General features: G+C 39.6%; 1 protein-coding gene across 23 annotated transcripts in view; it reads left to right on the top strand.

Moving 5' to 3' along the window:
* ARPP21 (cAMP regulated phosphoprotein 21) overlaps window positions 1-23,414 on the top strand; it is a 142,075-nt gene that overhangs the window by 51,047 nt on the left and 67,614 nt on the right. For 17 of the 23 annotated variants that reach the window (XM_066191922.1, XM_066191933.1, XM_066191895.1 and 14 more), the window contains 3 exons: window positions 14,296-14,404; window positions 16,188-16,289; window positions 22,702-22,739. The exons of 1 other annotated variant lie outside the window; for it this stretch is intronic. In XM_066191922.1, the coding sequence (XP_066048019.1) occupies window positions 14,296-14,404; window positions 16,188-16,289; window positions 22,702-22,739 (249 nt within the window). The remainder of the gene's footprint in view (window positions 1-14,295; window positions 14,405-16,187; window positions 16,290-22,701; window positions 22,740-23,414) is intronic. 5 more of the 23 variants (XM_066191978.1, XM_066191987.1, XM_066191996.1 and 2 more) reach the window with 1 other exon arrangement.

Here is a 23,414-nt window from a genome sequence, read left to right on the forward strand (position 1 = left end):
CTGTGGTTCTGTGACTACCTAATTTTGCAAGATCAATACACATTGGTATTTGCTATTTCACTGAACCCTAAAAGTCCTCCATGTGAGCATAGTAAATTTAAGATAATGGGCAATTTATTTTTGATCCTTTTCCTGGGGTGTCCCTGAGATATTTGGACATCTGTGAAACAGCACTTGGGCATTAATGTTTTTAAAGGTTTGAGCAAAGCATTCACTAACAGTTTGATTTTCAGAAGTCAAGAGGATTACAGTGGCTTGATAAAACACTCAGGCTGTAAAGTCTTAGCCTGAGGGTCTGATAATACCTGCCCCCTGCAAGGGTTATCTTTGGTTTTGAATAGGAAAAAGCTTGGTATGCAGCAATCTGGTGCTCAGTTTTGAGCTGAAAATGAGTCCCCTCTTAAAAAAAGCAGAAGTATATTTGAATGCTCTTTAAGTATTCCTCTCTCTTTTATAGTCCTCCCTTTTCCTTTCACATCTATGTCACTGATGTAGTGCACCAACTGCTGCTACAGATCTTTCCTCACAGCATTGCCTTCTCCTGGTTGACTTGATAATAGAATAATACTAATACATTAATATCTGTAAATGCCTTGCTGTGTGGTGTGGCTTTCATCTCAGAGATGGCTAGCACTGGAAGCACTGTTGGAAATGCTTACATGGCGCTTCTGGAGAGGACACTGAAGCCTTCTTCAACAGTCAGAGCTTTATCTGAGTGCTCTGGTGAAGCTGTGGCTTCGTGCATGGTGGGAGTGAGCAAACAAGGGTTTTTGCTAGGTTCTGAACTGCCCTTCTTGCAAGCTCAGTAGGCAGGATGTTGTAGGGATGTAACAGATCAAATGGCCTTCTCAGCTGTGGTCTTGCAGACTACGGGTGAGGCCATTAAAAATTGGTACTGACACCATTCCTGTCTAGATATTTCAGGAATAAACTCAGGGCTTTGCCCCTCTGTTGGCTATAAGTACAGCTGTTTTGTAAGCACCACACAAGCCTCAAGCTGCTGATTTCTTCCCTCTTCAGTGATTTGGTGGTAGGTAACTGGATTATATGAAGGTCGTATTGCCTTGTGGTTCTTCCATTGTGTTATTTACATTATTTTGATATTACCATAAAATAAAGCTTTTGTGAAGTGGCTGTTTCTTTTCATAACTGGAGGAGATGGCATGTTTTTTTAAAATGTCCCTGGCTCTGACAGAAAATAGTTTGTTATTATCTACCATGAATAACGGCTGATGAGATTTTATTATCCTCAGCAAATATTGTGTAAGTTCCACATCTGAAAGTGTCCAATATGATTTCATACGTTCTGCATTTCACTGCTCTCAGAGGAGACAGTTTTGTGCAGTTCCAAATCAACACCAAATACTGGGAATGTGTTGTCTCTATTAATTACTACTTGGACAGTATCCAGAATACCGGAGAATCTGAAGAGCGTCTGAAACGCTGTTCAACGTGGTTATGTTGTGCTGTAAGCCTAAGCCTTGATAGCTTTATGTGACTTTATGGAGAGGCCCCACAGACAGATGTTCTGAAGATTTGCATTTTGGCGATAAATTATCTCTTTATGGCATGTTGTTTCCAAACAGCTTAAGTTACTACTGTGGAGAGAGAAGAATATTCTTGCATACTCAGGAATTCATAAATTCTATACTAGCTGTGACTTCTGTGTAAGTGTGCTTGTTTGAGAGGAGCATATGACTGCAGTGTTGCCCTGTGGGCTTGAATAAACACCTTGTGTTTGTTTCTTTGGCTGAGAGAGGGTTCATGTCACATCTCTGCTCCTGCTTGCAGGCGATGGGTTCTTCTCTGGTTCCAGGCAGCGAGGTGCATTTATCCTGTTCAGCAGAGACCTCCCATGCTCGCTGCCTGCAGGTGCTTGGAGGTACAAGTGTCAAAGGAGTTAATGCTTCTGAGATGAAAGAGCTGGTTGGAAAACTCTGGTATCAACAACATGTTCCTTACGGGTGCCTCGGAAAGGACTAGTGTGTGTCAGTCCGGGGATGAGCATGTGAATGGAGCAGGATCAGGGCATTTCTGTGCTTTCATCAGTTGGCTGTCTTAGAGCAATGTGGATCCCCCTTTATGTACCTCTGCTTCTAAGGTACCTACTTTACAGAGACTTGGAATATGAGAAAGTGTTTAAGTTGTAGCTGCAAAAAGGGCTGCGTCTTCTTTGTTCACCTGTGCTGCTTTACATAGAGGGGAAAAAAGGTGGTAAAAAATTCATTAGGATCTGAATCTCTGGGAGCGCGATCCTGCAGCTTTCACGAACTCTGAATGAAGCCTCTCATAACAATACAGTCAGACAATAATGGCAGTTTTTCAGACTGAAGAGTATTTATAATGAAGAGCTTACTCTAAGAATCTAAGATGCCTTTTATTTTTTTTAATTTCATTGAAATGTGAACGAGGCCTGCTGTTTTCAAAGCTTTTTTTTTTAAGAAATGAAATTTAAAAGACAGTGAGGACCTCAACCACCTAAGTGTTTGTTGACCTTAATAAAGTTAAGTCTCTGTATTCTAGCTCTCATTAGAGAATAGTGGATTTTAAAAACAAATTTTCTTTTCATGTGATTTTTGAAATTAAAAGTCCTTAAAAAGTCCTACCGAACTAAATCATCCAATTTTTGAAATCTTATTGTCAGCAGTATACACGGGAAGAATTGATTTGAAAATGAAGGAGGACTTTGTTGTTATTTTGTTTCTACAGTCAAAGAGTTCAAATACTACTTAAAATGGGAAGTATATGCCTAGCTCAATATGAAACTGCTCGTGTCACCATTCTAATGTATATTTGTCTGTCATCTGTGTCTGCCTGTCATCTATCTAAAGATACACAGAAGTGTATGGGGAACTTAAGACAGTGAAATATGATATAAAGAAAAGTTTGGAATTGAGGCAATATGTTAGACAGGGCATCCCTTTTTGGAACCAAAAAATATGTACGTTCCACCTTCTGTTCTGCATATTCCTCATAATTCCTATCAAACAACTGGAAGTACTTGAGGTTTTTCTTGCAGAACTGATCATATTGTGAGATGTAGCAGTTCAATCAGATTCATTGATTTGGTTATCTGTAGCTAGGTGGAGAAGTGTAGGGGAAACATGTTTGGTATGCTTGGTAAATTGAAAGGGTTTTCATTTGGTTGAGATCATAGCCATGTGACAAGCATGTCTGTACCACAGCCCACACATGCATTCATGTACTTTTTTTATATAAATGTGAGTGGCAGGGCTCATCAGAACCGAGAAGGTAGGATGCTTATGATATATAATGCTGTGTTTAGACATTTTCATATATTCTGAGGGTGTAACATAGCTATTATGAACTTCATCCCAATTCTCACATCCTCAGTTCTGACTTTTATTTTTCAGGAGCATTTTGAGTTATGATCCTTGTGATGCATGGGTTTTTTCCTACTCTGTTAATATTATGCTGGCTCAGTTGGAAGGTGTTTTGGTGCCTTTGAGGTGCTTCAAAACTTAAAGCAATATTTAGCTGTTACGTGCATTACAGGGGTTCTTTATGGTCTAGAAATGAACTGTATCAGTAGAAGGAGACATAATGTTAAAGTTGTACTTTGAACAACCTGCAAGGCTTTTGTAGTTTGGCATACAGTCTGTGTTATTCTGCCTCCTCTGTTTAAGAGTGGTTTGAATCAAAAGCAAAGAAGAAAAGCTCTTGTTGGGTTTCTATTGTGTATTCACTGAATGATCTTGCTGTAGATAACATCTATATTAGTAGAGGTGCACTGTGGCAATTTCGCCATCTTCAGAGTCTGAACTTCTGTACAGGATCCTACAGGCGTGTCAGTAAAATGGCATTCACTGAACATGGCAATTTCAATGAAGAATAGATTCTACATTTTCTTTTACCTGAGGCTGAAGTTTCAAGAAGACTTCCTTGAGATACCAGGTGTTACTGCCTTTGGAGCAGGCAGAAAAGTATGCCTTTTCCCTTAACTGAATAAGGTATTCCATGTAAATGACTTTAATTTTTTAAGCCATTGTTTGGAAGGGACATTTTGGCTACATTTAGGGAGTAGTGACAAATGTATACCTGAATGCAAATACCTTTTTTCTAAAATCTCAGTCAAAGCAATTTGATGTTTGCCAGAGCCTTTGAAGAACAGTTTTGTTACCCTCCCTGTTGTAAATAGGGAGAATAGTTATCTTGCAGATGGTTTGCTTCATGGTGTCATTCCATCTGCATTTAAGCACCTTATGTTATTCTTAATTATCATGTATGTACTGAGAGAAATGACCTCATGAGAGCAGAATTGCATGAAAACGTACATGAACACCCTTATTTCTGGTTTGATTATTTTCATTGGAGTCTAGCATTATATTTTTTTTTTCTTCAAGGGGGTGTGGAGTCATAGGACCTCTGTATCCTGTTGTAGTTACTTCTTTTCCATCTTCACTGCCGAACAGTTACTCTTTGGCTGCTAAGAAATAAACTGAAACTGGAGATATCCAGATGTCCCCTCTGGCTTACAATTTCTGTTGCTCGGTCGGTATTATGACATTCTCTGCTACAAATGTGTAGAGAAATAAAAGGGTGCATAGTTGATGTATACAACTAAAATAAAGAAACTGTGTAGATGAGAAGTAACACTGTAATTGGCTGGTACATTTTGGCTTAAGATGAACTAACGCGTTTTGTGACTATTGATTTAGTAAGAACATCAGTAAAAGAATAAAGTATAATAAAAACTTTGAGGTTCTGTGACTACATTGTAATATGTAGCATTTAAGTAACAGATTGCATTGATTTTCATAGATTTTTAGGGTTTTTTCAGACAAAAATAATCTGTTTACTTCAGTTGGCGATTCAGTGATTAACGTGATCAGAAAAAAATTAATGTTTATTTTGTTAATGATAGTTGAATTAGGATGGCCTTTTATTTTCAGCAAGCATCCTGTTATTTTAGTCATATTTCTCTTTTACATGAAAGATACAGATGAAAAACCAGATGTGTAGCACACTTGAAGTTGAGTTGAAGTTGATATACTGGCTCTATTCTTTTTTCAGTGTAGGCTGTATACTGGACCCATAAGAAATGACTTATTTTGCAAATGAGATGTTAGGGTTAATGAATCAGTTCTAATAGCTCCCATATTAAATTTCAATTTAATGTAATTTATTTAAACTAATTTGTTTAAAATGAAGGTGGACATGTACTTTTCACAGCTGTTCTATTCTGTGACGAAGTACTAGTTAAGTGTTAATCAGAAGATATCTATGGTATTTCTTCTTCTATTTTTTTTTTCTTTTTAATCTTTTTAATCCACACCACTTAATAGTATAAGTTTAAATGTGGAAGGTTATTGTCACCTGGTCTGTGTGGGTAGATGGAAGGTTGCCCAGGAAGAGAGTGCTGTGGAATAGCAAGTAGGTAATTTGGTTGAAGGAAGCTCTTTCTTGCATAAGTAATTAATCCTTGTGCTCGTTCAAGCTGTAGTAAGAAAGTGCTCATTAATCAAGATGCTGTTTGGTCATTTATACTTTCATATCATTGGGAAGAGATCTGGAAATCTGAGATGACCCCTGTGCTTTCCTCAGAGGTGCATCAGTAGTAGGTGAAGTAATGGTTTTATATCAGAGCATTTCAGAAATAAGGTGTTGAAATTTGAGCAAGCAAATTTTAGAGGAAGTTTATATTGGTTATATAATTGCCTTTTGCTCTTCTGTAGCCTGCCTCATTTTTTAACACAAGAAATAGGAGCCATAGAAATGTAAAAAGTATATTGAGTTTTGAGAAGTCTTTGTCCATTGTTTCGGCTTGCTGCTTCCAGGGTAGCCTTGTGAGGCTGTCTCTGACAGTTTATTAGAAACAGGCTCTCTTCTTAGGGCCAGTGATTGTTCAGAGTATGCCTACTGATCCATGAGTCTTCCTGCTAGAGATGGCAAAAATCAAATCATGGTGGCATGAAGCAGAAGTCAGAACAAGAATTTTTTATGGTATTAATGTGTGTGTAATGTGAGGCATTTCAAAAGGACCAGTAGTTTCTTTGTTAGCCTGCTGGTTTTTGGTGAACCATCTTCAAATCTTCAGTAGTCTTCAAATCTTGAATCTTCTTCCTTTTTCTCTCTCCCTTACATGTTAATTTTTGAACTTCTGAAATAGAAAAGTGTAATTTTAAATAGATCACAGCAGTTATGCAACACTGTAATTTTCAGCCACTTACAGAATATGCCACATCCTTAAAATCAGATATTAATGAATTCCATAATAAACTATGCTACCACTTTTGAGCCTCTATTAGCTGGAAATAAATTGGCACTGTGCAAGATGTTCAGTCTCAATAGACACCCTGAATATCAAGAATTAAACCCAACTGGGGAGAGAGCAGCAGAAGCAAGTCCCTCAGTAAAGAAATAATCTTATTTTGATCACAGGAGGACAGCAGAGCATTGCAAAGCTTCTAAAATGGTCCCTGCCTGAGAGACAACGTTGTGCTTCTGCCCCATATGTCAGAAGAGCTGGTATTTGCCCTTGGCCTGCAGGCTTCTGCCCTGTGTTCAAAGCCTGTGTTCTGGCCCAAGGATTCTGGACAAAATATTGAAGTTTGTACTCCAGCAGATGCTCAGGGAGCCAAGAAGTACTGTTTTTGCATCCATGTCTTGAAACAGGAGGATTTCCTGGAAGTAAGTTTTAGGAAAGCTTGTGAGAGTCATAAGTTGCGCAATGATACCTTAACATTAGATCAAGGTTTTTAAGTACTGTATCTTGGAAATCCCTCTGGATCTGGCCCTCTGCTTGGCCCACACGGAGCGTAATTTGGCATGAAAAAGATTCCCGTAGCATCTTGATGGATGGGTAAAGGTGACTAATAAAACCTCATAGTCACTGAAGGAAAAATACTTCCATGAAGTGTTCCTGCTTCTTTTTTTCAATCCTGCCAGACTTATTTGCAACTCCAATTAAAGGGGAAGAATGCCTGTGAAAATAACTCGTGATTTTCCACATCCGTGTTTAATAATTGCTGAACATGTTTAGAGGCCAGCTGCTGTTCTGAAAAAAATAATAATATATGGTCTTATACTGGGGAAAATATAGCATTTGGTTTTTGCAGATTTTTTCCCCCCCTGTGCAACAGAGAAGACAGCACCTTGTAGAACCGTCTTGTACAGGATTGATTCTTCTTTTATAGCTTTTAATGTGCTTTTACCATCATAACAGAAGTTCTTAGTGACTCATATGATAAAAGCAGCAATCTGTTAATGAGGCATTTACCTTCAAATGCTTGCAATGCCATCTTGAGTGGTTTTAAGTATTAAGTTGTGATAATATGACTGCAGTGTACTTTAACGATTATCTATATTTAAATTCCCATTCTAGCTTTTTGAAACCATGTTTTAGCATCTATCACCCCCTAAATACATGAAACGTATTTGAAGCGTGTAATTTTGGGCCCTCATTTTTGAAAAATGTTGTTCTGATAGAATTTATTCCACTTTATTTAAACTGATGGGCTGGAATTCTGCCTTTTTCACTAAGCTGGGTGATGAACCTTTTGACAGTGATGATATTTGCTTCTAAGTTCTGTAAATTCTCCAACTCTGAGAGTACGTTCCTGTGCCTGCATGATCAAAACTGCAGATAATAGTTTTCTCAAGGTGTAAAGCAAAGAGATAGTAATGCTTGCATAGTTTTACTAGGGTAGTTATGCAGAACCCTAGGAGAGCCTTCATCCTAAAACAAAAGAAACACACAGCAGGCAGATAGAGTAGATACTCACAAACTAGCACATCAGGAAAGGCCACCATACTGTGCCACAGCATGTCTTCAAAATAGAGGCCGATGTGATGTTGGACTGAGCAGTCAGTTTAAAGGCAAGAATAAATGACAAAAAACCCACGATTGAACCATCAGAGCACCTGCATAAGAGTGCCCCAAATCTTCACAACTTATTTGGATCCTGTCTGCTGTAGCAGCTCTCTCCAGCTCTTTCTACTCTGTGGCTCATGGCATCCTTCTGTAAGATCCTTTTTGTCAGCTATTCATTTTGTTTGCCAGATGGTGATTCTGAGTGTACCCTGGCTGGTGTTTTTTCCCATTCCTAGCCCCATTACCCTACCGATTTTTTTTTTCTTGTTGTCATTCATTCAGGAGAGGAATATTAACGTTCTCTCCCATGTAATATGCATTAAATGAGCATTGCATTGCATATGCACAGTTCAATTTTTTGGGCTTCTGCCCCATCTCAATGATCTCCCCTTCTGAACTTGCATTCCTGTGTGGAGTTCTTTCAGACATCTACTTGGCTATTACCTGTGAGGCTTTTGCAGATGACATACACTAAGTGCTAGATTTTTTAACTGCATCAGGCACTGTAATGGCAAACCCATCTTTTCCACATGTGGTGAGGCTGCTGCTTCTTTTGAAAGGCATCTTGCAACTGCCTGTGTGCTGTGGGGCTGTGAGAAACATATGCCTCATAATAAAGATTTATGTGCTGTATAGAAGTCAGCCCTGACAATTCCAGACTCTTTGTGAGCTGTGCTGATGCAGTGACTAAGTCTTCAGAATTGTAACATTCAAAGCTCATGCTTGTCTCTTTCCATTTGTCCTTTTGATGTGGAATCTGTACTTCCTGACTCTTAGACAATTATTTCAGAGCTAATTAACTTATTTTAAATGAGTGCAGGTTTCCCCCCCCCCCCCCCCCCCCCCCCCCCAGTATTTCATTTCTTATCTCCTTTGCAAATAGAGGTCTATGAAACTGCATTAGTTTGCTTGGCAGACTCAAGGAAATGCCCTGTTCCTTCCTTAATCTGTGTATCATAATAGCTATTACCATTCTGCAATATGTTTTTAAAATCTGTAATTTGATTAAATAGTGAATACCTGGTTAAGGTAGTTAGGGCTTAGGGTTTTTCCATTACCACTTACAAGGGCTGACTCAGAATCAAAAGCATTAAATGAGCATGTAATGGGGAGTTCTTCTTAAAGAGTCCATGTAAAAAATGTGCCTAAGGGATGAACTCTGTTTTCTGTCATCCAGAGATGAATTGAGAGGAACTCTGCTGCTAAAGTGAATGGAAGTAGCTCACATGAAAATCACTCTAACAAATAGAAGAGAAAAAAAATCATCTAATGCCATCAAAAAGCCACCTTTTTTTTTTTCTTCCTGACACACAGAAATACTTTGTTGCTTACTCCAGCTTTACCATTTCCAAAATATGAACTTAATTGTAAGTAATGAGTCCAGAAAAGTGCCTTTGGGGCCTTGCTTAAGTAAGGACGGCCCGTAGCTTTTAAGGAACTATAACATGAGAAGGGAAAATGGTCAACTTATAAAAGAAAGAACAGACACAAAAACCATCTAAAAGGTACTGATGGAGGTTTGTTCCACTGTGGATTTGTTACTATATAACTGACTGAGTGTTTCACAGTATGACAGCGTGGTTAAGGATGGAAGGATTCTGGAAGTCATCTTGTCCAATTCCTGGTCGAGCAGCACTGCCTGGACCCAGCTGCCCAAGACCATGTCCGGGACCATCCCTAGGATGGAGACTCCACCACCTGTCTGGGCAGGCTGTGACAGTGTTTGGTCACCCTGACAATGAAATAATTCCAAGCACAGAAATAAGAAACTTCACCCATATCTTGAAGGGACCATTACAGTATTCCACCAACACAAAAATGAGGCTGAAAGGTTAGACATGATCACTGGCTGCCTGGGAAGGAGTGCAGCCACAAGAAAGGGGGACACAGTATTGCCCTGGGATTTTACCTGGGAAGTCTCCCCAAGTCTGGACCTGATATTGCACACAAGTGTGTAGAAGTGCTCCTGTGCCAGGGAAAAACACTGGATTGTAGGGTTGATGATGCCTGCTACCTACTGTCTCTCGCCTTTGGTTAAACTGATAACTTGACAAAAAGTGTTCTCTTTTTACTGTGGGGGAAAAAAAAGAGATTAGGAAGTGGTCTAAAGTGATGGGGGCAGACTATGCAGACATTTGCAGATGCTCAGAGAGTTTTGAGAATCTTAATGCTGAAATGTTTGGGTGCTGCAGGACAGCTGCTGAAGTTGGTTACGTGGAGATATCCTGCTGGCACCTACCTGAATATCATGGTGCCACCTTTCTGGGCAGAATGGAGAGGACAGGCTGTCTTGGCTGCTCAAAGGTCCTGTGCTTTCTGGCATATCTGGCAGTGTGAAGGGCACTGCCTAGCTGCCTGAGGATGCACTAAGTTACTTCAGGTCCAATCTCTGTTAAACATTTGTAGTGCCTGATTCAAAGCTTTACAGGGAAGGAAGAAATCTGTTCTGCATTTTGTTCAGAACCACACTGCCAGAAAGGTGACTAAGCTACCTGACAACTGTGAGGAAATATGAAATGAACTCATATGCAGTTGTGGTCTTGTGAAGTTGCATTTTCTGGGCACAGATGTTTTGCTTCCACCCATATCGTCAAGCGATAAAAATTTCAGTGATCAAAAGGTTATATTAGATAAAACCAAAACAAACACACCAGACTTTACATCTTTTTAGCTTGTATGCTTTCCCCCTCCCTTTGTGTTGGTTTCTGAGCCTTTTAGGTATAACTGGGTCATATTTTTTGGTTTTCTCAGTAGAGTCCTCAAAATCCTATTGATTTAAAAGGAATTTCCTCCTTAGACTTATTTTTCTGGAGTAGTATTTCTGGCTTAGAGATTCTCAAGTGGTGCACTAATTCCATGGAGGGTAAATGAAATACCGAATGGGCTTAATTAAATCCTGTCTTACAGGTAGACAGCATTGCATGTAGGCAAATATTTGCATATCTTTTTTCTTGCACATGGCTCTTACCAAATAGATGGGTGTGCTGTTATCCATTATCCATGGTCAACCTGACAGTATAGTGCAGGTATTGTAGGTTGTTTTGTATGTGATTTATAATTTTCTTGGAAGATCCCTAAATACTGAAGAGTACTTGAGTTAGTGATAATGCCTTCAGAAGTTCTCAGTATCTCTTCAGAAAAGCTGTGCAAGTCCCATTTTTAAAAATACGCAAAAATTTGGGGGGATTTGAAGACATAATTTAGGTGTCCAGTGTGGTAAAAGTGAAGAAGTTCCTGATTTTTTTAATGGGTTTATAGTAATAATAATAACTGTAAACCTTGTTTTGACTTCAGTAAGAACTTAATTCATGCCATACTATAAATGATCTTGATAAATTCACTCCCTTACATGCATGAACACAATCTGATATATTGTGCTGACTACTAGTGGCAGTATCAGCCAAAAAAACTCAGAAGAGTAAATGATTGTTATTAATTTAGGACTCATATGAGATTAATTCACTGCATCTGCTGTATTACTGTAATTATATGCTGTTAGTATATTGACACTACACTACATCTTACACAAAATTGTGTATTATTTTCCTTATTTTTAAGCAGTTGATTCACCTGCAAATTCATAAACTAGCGTAACAGCTTTCCCCAGAATAACCACAATGTCTTTGGTTCTTTACAACAGATGCATTATGCTGTTCCAGGGAACCTTAAAGCTGGGAATGTGGAGTTTACACTGGCTTCCATCAGTGGAATGGAACCAGACCTTTTCAGGGTCAACCTATTTTCTACCCAAGTGGTCCAGAACATTTGGTTTCACTTACTGGTTTTAAACATTGTTTGCCATCTGTATCCCCCTAATATTTTTTGCAGTAGATGTTAAAAAAGAAAATGCAGTAGACAGTATTAATGAGAAAAATGCAAGCACATGTGTGAATGTCTTCTGTGAAATAGTTAGTCTATGTTTCTTTTTACTGGTGAGTTGCAATGTTTGAGGGAGGCCTGCAGGTTGGTGTGCCTGAGGATAATTCTTGGTGTGGTATCCTAAATCTCAAGTGATAGTCTTCCCTCATTAACTCAGTTGGTTATAGCATGGGGCTAATATTATCCCTATGAACTGAGCTGGTCGTGCTCTTGGCGACCTTGCTGGTAACAGTGGCCCAGAGCTGCAGGGATGGCTGAGAGGGCTAGACCTTCTCATGATGCTGAAGGTACCCTGCACATCTGCAGAGCCTCTCTGCCCATGCAGATTTCTTTTCACAACTGGAGATTGATCACCTCCTGGGCTTGTAGATTAATTTTGTTAACAGGAACATACTGAATCATTAATTTTGACTTGTGGTTTGATCTTACACTTTTTCCTTTTCTCTTATGAAAAATAGAAGCATTTTATAAATAATGAATTAAATGAAAATGGAATTTAAAATTAAAAATTATGTTGTGAAGTATGAAAATCATGGTATTGTTTAAATAAGTTCGTAATTAGAGAAGACATATTTTCAAAATTTTTTCAGGCCTTTTTTCTCTAATTTTTTGCTCTCTAATGACTTTTTCCCCTGAATTTTAAAATGTAATTAATTTAGTTTTCTTTGCATATAGTTTATTAGATGCTCAGTAGACAGTTTACAGCTCTAAATTTTACACTGATGGTACAATTGCAGAAATTTTGTTTGTGCTTTAGGATGTAAAACCAGAAAAATAACAATTCTCACATAGTCCTGTGAAAGCACAATGTTTGACGTAATGAATCTTCATTTCTGGCTGTGTAGGCATAGTGCTCATTAATGGGAGCAAAAGCGAGAACAACCCACCTAGCAGTCGATTGATGGAGCTTTATAGCATCTCTGTTTATGAGGAAACATAATGAATGACCCATTAGATTATGAAACTACTATGCAGAGAGCCAGGGTCCTCTGGGCTTTTCCTAAAGAAGGCTAGTAGGGCATCCAGAGAATCTAGTGACTTGGGCCCTATGGCTGTGCATGGTGGTCAGAGATTTCTTGAATTGTAAAAATCTGTAGAAATTGGGATAGTGTGTTTTGTTGCTTTGTCACAAAAATGCAAATTGTGACCAGAAGTGGAAGTGCTCAAAATTCATGCAGAAAGAGAGGCAGGATAGCTGGCGTGCCTTACTATTGAATTTCTTACAGTTTGTTACAAGTGTTTCCTGTAGATCTGACAATGAATATGGCGTGAATATATGCTTTATTTTGATTTGAAATCCATAACACTGCAATAACAAAATGGTTGTTGATCTATGCATCTGGTTTCATTTTCTTTTGGGAAATAAGATGAAGCTGAGAGGGCTTTTTTTCAAGTTTGTAGAGGACTCTTATTTGCAAAAGTGCTGACTTCTTTAAAATCTGCCTTTCGATTTCTTCACCACTGCTTCCATTGATGTCAGTGGAAGCTTTGTGTCTTGTTTGTGTAGGTATCTAGACATGAGCATCTCCTACCACAGCTGCTGTTGGCAGCTCTTTCAGCACTGAGCACAAGGCTTGTTTTCCCTGACAAATCTCATGGTGTATTGCTGCTTTTAAAGCACAGTTTGTGCAATTATAGCGCCTCGGTCAGGTGACAGCAGCATATGAAATTGTGAGCTCAGTCCTTGAGGCCACTGGTCACCCTGCTGTTGTGGTTGGGCTTAAGACACTGCAGGCTTAAACACTGCAGGTTTAAAACATTACCACTCTGGTTGTGGTGCAGGCTGGAGCAATATTTATTGACAGCTAGGAGGCATTAGCAGTGACCAACTTGGCAACAAAAGTTGCTTCTTCAAGTTCTCTTTTTTGCACAAGGTGACATGATATAAAATACTGCTTTTTGCACAAGGTGAGAACGTGGAACGGCATCGTAACAGCTTATAAACCTGAAAATGTTGAGCCAAAACCCTGGGTTTGGCTTTTAAAATAAATAAATAAATGAATGTATGAGTTTAAATCAGTGAACTAATTGGCGCTCTATGATTGTTCTGCGGTATTTTTACCACTTAGTGGTGATGAGATAAAATTTTGTTTAAGCAAAACATCATCAGTCCCTCCCTCCCTTTACCAATTTTGTTTACTAGGAATGAGGAAACTCTTGGGTGTCTGGTTTTGGTTTTGTTTTTTTTAAGATTTCTACCAGTTTTTCCTTGCTTTTCAACAAGGTTAGGCTTCACTAAGCAGCAGTGTTGCCGGTGATCCCAGCTACTGAAGAAAGCAAATTAACATACAGTATGGTAATTTGTTTTCCCTGTCCTTCAGTCACAGTGAGGAGAGTCTAAATATTTCAGTGACTGAGACTTTGGATTCCCATTCCTTGCTACACAACAACAACAAAAGCTATTTATAGCAATAACGGTTAGCAGCGATACAGCAGCCTCAGACAGCTATAGGCAGCATCTCACAAATGTTAACTGCTTTTGCACTGAATGCCTCTGTGAAAACAAAGAGCACTGAGAAATAAAGATCAAAGCAGAACCAAAAGAAAGATTTTTTTATTGCTATGTTTTACTTTGCTGGCAGACCAGAGCAAAGGTTTTCTGAACATTTAAAAGATGAAAAAGGTGAAGAATCCCAGAAGCGATTTATCTTGAAGCGAGATAACTCTAGTATTGATAAAGAAGACAATCAGGTTGGTTCTCGGTTCGAGAGTTGCTGAAATTTGTTCTGTTTTTTGAAGGTGGGCTGACTGATGTTATTGTTGTTCTTTTGTTGTTGCTCTCCTCCTCCCCTGCCCTCCTGCCCGTCCCTGCCTCCTTTGGCACACGTACCACCATGGGTGGCTCCGAGCCACAGGGTGGCCGCTTCAGCCCTGGCAGTGTGTGGGTTTGCATGGGTGGTTTGCTTGGCGCAGGACTTGCTGCATGCCCACGGGAGGGGGAATGCCGGTGGCTCTGGGCTGCGTGGAAGGCTGTGTCAGTCGCATTCTTCAATGTCTTGCCTAACTATGGCAGTTGTTATGCTCCCTGTAGCTTCCTTCTTCCGCTGTACCCATTCAGAGTTGGATTTCAGTACAGACCAGTGATGAACTGATGTAGCCCAAATAAAGGAGAGAGGGGAAAAAAAAGTGTAAAAAAAAAAAAAAGCCCCAAAGATGTGATGGTGAGGCCAGGTTGATTTTTTTTTAACCATCCTAAATTAAGTTTTAACCAAAAATAAATGAGGTTCATCTTTTACTTCCCTTCCTTCTCCTGTGCCTTTACCACCTTTTACTGTCTGTGTAACTTACTTGCTTGTGCATGTACTGTGGCAGACGTTCCCCCTGTGTTGCCTGTGCCATAACACTACCTTAACTTAGGTGAGCTTGATGAGTAGGGGAGCGCCAGGGAAACGTATGTGTTTGTGCTGCCTTTAAAAGCGGGTGTTGTGCTGTTTCAATCCAGTGCAAGCTGTGTATGTGGAATAGATTAACAAAAAAAAAATCTGAAACCGTTCTGATGTGATTTGCTTTTATGAGAAAATTCTCCAAGGTAAGAGGACAGCATATGCTTTCTTTGCTAGGGTTATATTTGTGGAGGAACCAACAAGTGAGTCTCTTGTTGCCACTTCCCTTCATGTTTTCAGTAAAGGACTGATTTTTTTCTTTCCTTTTTTCACCCTCTTTTCCTTGACTTTCAGTTGTACATGGCAGCCTTGCCAATTGTGCTGCATCCGAGTTGGCTTTGAAAACAAAACCAAGCAATTTCAGGGTATGGTGACCATGGGGATCAATCAAAGGAGAGCTGCATCACCTATCTCACCCAGTGTTGGGGTGCAGAGGAAGAAGGACCAGTCCTTAAAACCAACTTGTCAATTAAGCATTTTCCAATGGGGCTCGTCTCCTCTCCTTCCCATGACACAGCCATTTCCCATACTGGTTTACCAAGAGGCAAAAATGGCCCTTCTTTTCTCAGGAAAACTTCAGTAGAGGGTTCCATGCAGTGTGAAAATGATTAAAACTGTTGTGCTGAATATTTGGGACTTCTCCTTGCACACATAGACTTTGTGGGTTTCTTCTAGGGTTTACAGTTTAGCTCTTGCAGCCTAGTTACCCTCTTTCTTCCTTGATTTCTTAGGTAGCCCACCTCTGCCTGCCCTCCTGCTCCCTCAACTGGTAGGAGAACCAAGAAATGTTAGCAGTTGAGAACAATTGCACTTAGACCTGGGGTGAGAACACCCAATTTTAGGATGTCGGGTCCACGAAAGCTGTGCAGAAAGCCTCCTTTTGGCCACCTGCTCTATGAACCCGTGTGCAATATCTAACAGGAAATCCTCCAGCGCCCAGTCTCACAGGGTTCTTTTGTGCAGGAACGACAGCTATCATTTTCGTGCTTCATTTGTTTAAGTGAACATTTATTATTCTCAGCTGACAGTTACTTAATGGCAGTTTTTAACAGCTCAACTTATATAACCCTCCTGGTTTTCTTTCTGCTCAGCAAAACAGAATTCTTCCATTTAGAGATGACAGACGAAGTAAATCAATTGAAGAGAGAGAAGAGGAGTATCAGAGAGTGAGGGAGAGAATATTTGCACAAGATGTGAGTAGTTATTTTAATTGCCTCTTTAGTGCCATACCTTCGCCGGTAGTCAGACAGTTTTGCCCCCCTGCTACAACAACACTGCAGCTGGACTTGCCCTGACAGGGAAAGCAGATTGGCACAGAGGGTCTCAGAGGAGCTTTGGAGGTATGGAGGTTGGCTTCTGGAGACTGAGGTGATGAGAGTTGCAGGGAGAAGGGTAGAGGAGAGATCAGGCCCAGCATGTTGTCTGGGGAGTGCCTATCCTGTTTCTTTGAATGTTCATGTTCACATGGCCTAGGTTTACTTCTTTTTTCCTTCTCTTTTGCTAGCCAAAGAGCAGTGATTTTAGTGGACACTCTCAGTAATTTCCAACAGCTGTGTTATGTTATGTTTCTTTCATGGTGGATCAAATCTTTATAAGTGTCTTTCTGCCAAGACTCATCATGGGTTTTGGTTTTTTGGGCCAGTACTGTAGCATCAAGACACTGAGAACAAAGAAAGGGCAGAGGTTAAACATGGAGTTGCATCATTTTTTTGAAAGGACTGATTAAAGAACTGTACTTCTGCCAGCAGAAAGAGTCAGTCATGCTGTTGATGATTATATTCTGCAAGGAATACAGTGAAGCAGATATTAAAATTCTTGCCCTTTCCAAAAAAATCAGAACTTGCACGACAAGGTATATTGCTAAGTAAAATACCTAAATCTGAAACATCTGTGAGCAATACCTGATGTTCCTGAAAGAAAGAAGAAAATCACAATTTGCTATAATACCATAATGTTGAAGTAATAAAAGGAGTAAAAGGAAAACAAAAGTCAGGATTTAAATGTTTTATCTCATATCTCAGTGGGAGTTCTGCCATTTTGGAGGAATATGGGAATAAATGCAATTAAACTATTTTTGAAAATTGTATTGGTCAGTGTCCTTTTAAATTAAAGCTGTTCATATGTTGCAGGGCTAATAGTACTATTATCTGGTTTAAGAGTTGCATGTGTCCAAGTTGGGATTTTTGGGCAGAATATACTGTATAGCTTCAAGGTGTGTGTTGTCTCACTTCTTAGTAAGTAGCTAGCTACATCTAAATGTTTTTAGCCTCACTTTTTTTCTTGGCTGAGATGGTTCTAGTAAAAGCAGAGGCCCTTCAGTTTGGGTTTTGCTTTCAGCATGTTGTTCTGATGTAAATACTGTCACAGGCTATGCATGGGGGAATTGCCAAGTTGTTCAAGAGCCTCTTTGCAACAAGTTTCTTATATGAAATGTAAGAGGTTTTGGCACATTACTAAAGAGCTTGTGCAAAACCAAAAAATCTTTGGGTTTTGAAGCAGAATTCAGATAAGGCAAAGTGTTAAAAATTAACAAATGGAAAGTTATTACCAAAATAGTCCAGTTTCTATCACAAGTTGCATCTGGGAATGCCAGGCTGAGAAAGAGAGGTGTCTGGAAAAGCATGCTAAAAGTGGCTCCATAGTGCATTGTTGCTGTTACCTTTAGATATCTGATTTCTAAAAAAAGGGAAGTGGTGAGCATTTGAATTGCCCACAGCAGGAGGCTGTTGTGGTTCATTGGGTTAGCATTCTCGAGTGGCAGGACCTAAGTAAAAGTGTGCTTTGTGGAAGACATTTTAAATGGAATTGGGAGGGAGCATTTTTAAAGATCAGCAGTGTTAGATATCTCTCCCTCTCTCTCTCATATCCACTCCTTTGCTCTCTCTCTCTCTCTCTCTGCTTTTACAGGTGTTAGTGAGCATCATAGTGCAGTGAATTTCAGCAAGCTGTATGTTTGACGTTAACAGCAATCAGTGTTTTAGCTGAGCTTTTTTGGGTGGAACACCCCTTGCCAGATGCAAGGCGTTTTTAGGATTATGCCAGTGGTTGTGGTGGTGGACAATGTATTTTTTCAATTTTAGGAAAGAGAGAAATGGCTTCCTGTTATAGATAGTCACTTACTGCATGTCAGACTATGAAGTTTTAAGACCCTCTGCAGTCATTAATTAATCCAATTCTCCCCAGCTTTGTGTGAGGTAGGTACCTAAGCCTTGTTACTCTGCAAATTGCAGATGTAGAGAGTCAAAGATGGATTAATCATGTGGTATTTTTATTACCTCTGTACTGTTTACACTGCTGGAGTCAAGCCTTTATCAGTGCCTTGCTTATGAATCTTAACAAATGGATCATAGATACATCACTTCTAATTAGAGTATGCATGAAGAGAGCTTGCATGGGAGGTCTTCAAAGGACAGCCGTGAAGGTCAAGAGTATTGCCGTAACTTGTTGCATTCAGCAACAGCCCCCTGCTAAACGTGTTTGAGGTACCCAAAACACTTTAGATCACAGCCCAAGAGTCAGAAACAAAATTTATGAGGAAAAGGCAGTCTAGTTGCAGGGGCAAAAAATTCCATGCATGTTTCGAGCGCTGTGAAAAATGTCTTAACCTGGATCCCACACCCCACTATAAAACTTGCCTGTCCTTCCTTTGATCTTGCAGTACTCCAGTGCACCAGATCTCTTCATTTCCAAGTGGGAAGGTTTTAACGAAAGGAGTATGTTCATGAGTAATACAATCATCATGATAGTCCTTATGATGATTAATCTGGTATTAGTCAATTTAAATTATGCTTTCTGGCAAGTTTTCCATCTGCTGTGTTGGCTATCACAAATTTTGACAGGGAGAGCTGGAAGTTTTAATGACTCCTATCTCAGCAAGGGCAGGGATTGAGAAGCATGTTAGTTTGATATTTTAATAAAAGGTTTGGTGAGGAAATAAACAGTTAATAAACATGATTATTCCAGCTCCCTGAAATAAGAACTGCAAAGTGCACCTCAAAATTTTCAGGCTGCTAACAGGAAAAAAAGTGCAAACTGAGCCCTGTTATGCTCAAAACTATTTTCAAGTTTCAACTTGTTTTTTTTTTTTTAATTGCAAAACTTAAAACCTTCCTTTTAAAAACACGTTTTTATTGGAAACTTAGTTTCAAAACAATTTGTGAATTTATAGCCAAGTACACTGGAGCAGAGTGTCTGCACTGTCAGGGTCTTGCATCTTGCAGAAAAGTTCCTTGTCTGAACTGCTTCAGTTACGTTTGGGAAGCTGAAAGTTATTGTCCAAGAAACACAAAGAACAACATACAGGAATAAAAAAAGTTGTTCTTTCCCTTTGTGTAGATTTAACAGAGAATCCCAAATGCATGCGTAAATGATACATGATGTTTGCCTTTTAAGCATGCAGAAAATTGATTCTAGAGACTAGCAATCAAATTACATGGGGGAAATTTCATTCTTCAAGGTCAGCACAATGTATAACTGCATGAGCCAGAGTCACACTAGGACCATTCAGTGTTCACAAATGCATTCTTCGGGAGTTATTCTGTATTCACTGAAAAATGTAAATGTCTTCTTCCTTACACAAATGCAAGAGTTGCCAATGGTACACATGGAATTTATTAGAAGGAATACACCATGCTGTTTATTTTCTGTTGTCAACTCTAGTGGCTATTTTTCACCAAGGAGTGTATCCTGAAGAACCAGATCCTTTAGGTACAGTAAGTCATGATTCCTCTAGTTCAGAAAACTCAGGGAATCTGTTTAAGTCTAAAGAGATAGATAGTCTTTATCTGACTAAAGAGAGTAACAAAAAAAATATCTGTAGACATGGCTTCAGCCTATTCTATCCCCCTAGTTTGAAAAGATTAGGAAGAAGAGGACTTAAAATGAGTAACAACAAATCAAAAGCACACCTCGTGCTGGCCGCCACAAACCTGTAGATACTAAAACTCCTGTACTGGTGTACAGAGACTTTCTTTGTGGCCGCAGATCAAATAACAAGCATTAGTTGGAAGCCTGAGATCTATCACATCTTGTTAACTGACATGAAAATTATTACCTGATGGTATCCACTGCAGGATATTGCTGCTTGTTAATAGTTATCTGCATGCTAATGTAATTAAAAACAAGAGCAGCAGCTTCCAGTGTATCTAGTGCACTGGCAGAACTGATGTACATTTTCCAGTTGAGACTTTAAAAGGTTCTTGGAAATTGGAAAAGTGAAATACTCATTTCATAAATAACAGTTAGTCATACATAGAACCCTAATGGAAATCCTGCATGCAGAGACCTCCAAGGACACTAACTTGTAGGTAATCTTACATAATTTTTTTTTTATCTGGAAGGTGTGTTACCAGTATGTTTAAAGGGTAAACAAGAGTCAAGTGTTTTAAAGGATTTTTTTGACAACAGCTGTGCTGGATATTTAAGCTTTCCTGGTGCTTTAAATTGAGCAGTGTTGATGCTATACATCAGGAGAGTGAGTCCTGACCTTGTAGCTAAATTTCTGTCCAGAACTGCTTAACCATTTGATTTTTAACAGTAAGAACAAAATAAAAACGAACTGCCTGTCTTCTCTGCCTCTCAGCCTTCCACCTGTGCTGAAGAATAACTTCCAGGGTTTGTGTGGCACTGTGCCAACATCATAGCCAAGAAGACAAATGGAGTTTTTATGTACTCCGTTTAAAGTCTCTAATACACTTGGTAGTGGTTCCCATCAAGACACTGAGAAGGAGGCAGACGTTTCTGATTGCTTGATAAAATACAAATTCCAGATATTTATTCTGCTGTATGCTCCAATCTCTTTAAAAACTTTAATAAAATAAATATAGACAGGTGCATTACAGGCCACTTTGCTTTTGCAACTTTGCGGGTGTCACAGTCCAGTACTCTGGTCTAAGCAAAAGTTTTTCTGTAAAAGTAGCTGTAATCCTTTGGAATGTGACTGCACAGAAGTCAGTACACACATGTCCATCATGAGGCTCGAGATGAAGACACGACCCCACAGCTGAGGTTGTACAAGCCCATGGGGTGATTTCAGTATGCCTTCTGCTTCAGCATAGTTAGACTATGCTGGAGTCTGCACATTTGTTAATGAAACCTAGTACCTGAGTAGGGTACATAAAATGAGAGAAGACACAGTGTTGTAGTTGGACAAAGGATCCTAGTGCTTTTGGGTGGAACAGTTTGTATCTTCTCTCAGGCTGGGGTAAAACCCTAGGTCTGCTGTAGCTGGTGGGATTTTGCTTCCTGGCAATGGAGAACTTGCTCCTGATTTCCTGAGGCTTTGTGCTAAGGAGAAAGGTACATGCCCCTGATGCAGCCCAGCGCCTTGCAAATTGAGCAGGAGTGCAGGGTGGGAGCTTGCCTGGGAAACCCACAGAACTGTCAAATGTTCCCTAATGTGGGTTCTGAGTGGGTGAATTGCACTCTAATGAGAAATCGTATTGCCATCTCAGAGATACTTTTCTTCCTTTTGTAGATTGATGGGGTAACACTAGCTGTAGTGCCAAGGGAAAACTTTGTCCAGGCATCAGCGGGAGCATTAACGATGAGCAGCGTATTGCTTCTGGTGTTGCCCAGCACTCTTTTGAGTGGGTCATTAGCTCACCCCTTCCAAAACAGAAATATCCAAAATCTCTACCTATCCCATACTGTTGAAACTTGACACAGTTAATGATGGCGTTTTATTATTCTTTGGGCTGAGTCCTGTTGTTCCAGAAGTAATGGGCATGATCGCTGGTGCCCACCTCCCTTTGCCTGCCTTTTGTTTAAATTCAGTGCAAGCGCTGACTGTTCTTTCTTCTGTACCTCATCGAGATATAATCCAGTGACAGCTATGAGGCATTTTGTGTAGCGAACATGAAATAGGAGGGAAATGAAAAAATCAAAGAGGGAGAATTATTCATGGGAAATTGAGCACAGCTTCATTTCTCTGCACAAAAAAAATGAAGTAATTCTGAAAGAATTATGCACTTGCCCATAGGATTTATTTCTTCTGAGCCCTTCACCTTTTTCGGGATCTAAGTCCTCCAGTAGAGAGCCTTCTTGCTATGATTGTTGTTAATATTATTATTAAGAAGGTTAATATCATTTAATATCTCATTTTTCCCTCTCCAACTGTAAAATGTGAAGTCACACGCTATTTCTAAGTACTGCAGTATCTTCTTTCCCTTTGAGAACTTTGTCAGTTCTGCATGCTTTCCTTCTGTTTGTCCTTCCTACCTACAGCTCTGTGCTATCCTGCAGTTTTATTTCGAGGTGGTAGGCCAGACCAGTAGAACCTTGTATTATGCAGGAAAAACATTTTTCCCCTTCAGATTGCCAGTATTTTGCACATAGTGCCTTCTTCAGATCTCTCAGCTGAGAAGTTTCAGTTTGTTCCCAAACTGAGGCACCTCATCGGCAGTGTGTTGTAATGCATGGAATTTATTTTACTGGCCTGACCTTATTCTTGACCTTTTTTCCCCTCTTGTCTTCTGCAAATGCAAATGATGCATGAATTGAAGTCCCCTTAAGCCTGAGCAGGGGAGTAATTCTAAAATCAAGGAAGAAATTGGAACAGCAGAGCATATCTAGAACGTCTGATATAATGCCTTTTTTATTTTTCAGTCAGTTTGCTCCCAGGAAAACCTTTTTGTGGAAAACAGGTAAAAATAGCTTTATTTTGTGTGTGTGTGTTAAACCGAGCTGTTTCTCTTATTTTTCTTGTCTATCTGTAGTTATGTAGTCATTTATCCTAATGTGAAGACCGTTGAGCAGATTTGCAGTCCATATTATCTGCAGTAGTTTTGTGCTTTAAGAGGGGGTGATAGAGCTTGTCTTGCAGTATGATATCTGAGCAGATAAAGTATTACTGCTGCTTTCCCGGGGCTTTTGCATTTCAGTTTAAAAAGCAGATTGTGGGAGAGAAGGGGAGCCACCTAAGCTTTCATTTCAAGTGACCATTCTGTCTCTGGAGTGCCTTTAGCATTTAACTTATGGATCTTTAAAAAGCACTCTAGCAGTGGTTGGATGATGGTATTTATGAAACACCAGACTTGGGTGTCTGTTGTTTAACCTGCTCTCCTGTGGGACTGAGCAGCAGCATTGACATCACTTGTTGCTTGTGAAGGCTCACAAATTCCACACAAGTTCCTGCTTTGTTGCTGCAGTGTAATAATGAGATGGTGATATTTGAGCTCACTGTTACTTTGCATTACTGCATGATGGTTCTTGTGAATGTTACTTTTGTTATGTTAAATCCACTCAAAGAAAAAGGGAAGAGGAAACTGTGTTTGAGATCTACAAAATATGAAGTTTTGGCTCCATAACAGCCGTAAAGT

The sequence above is a fragment of the Chamaea fasciata genome, unplaced genomic scaffold, assembly GCF_029207755.1.
Source record: "Chamaea fasciata isolate MVZ Bird 193981 ecotype frontalis unplaced genomic scaffold, bChaFas1.0.hap1 SCAF_1, whole genome shotgun sequence".
Classification (NCBI taxonomy): Eukaryota; Metazoa; Chordata; class Aves; order Passeriformes; family Sylviidae; genus Chamaea; species Chamaea fasciata.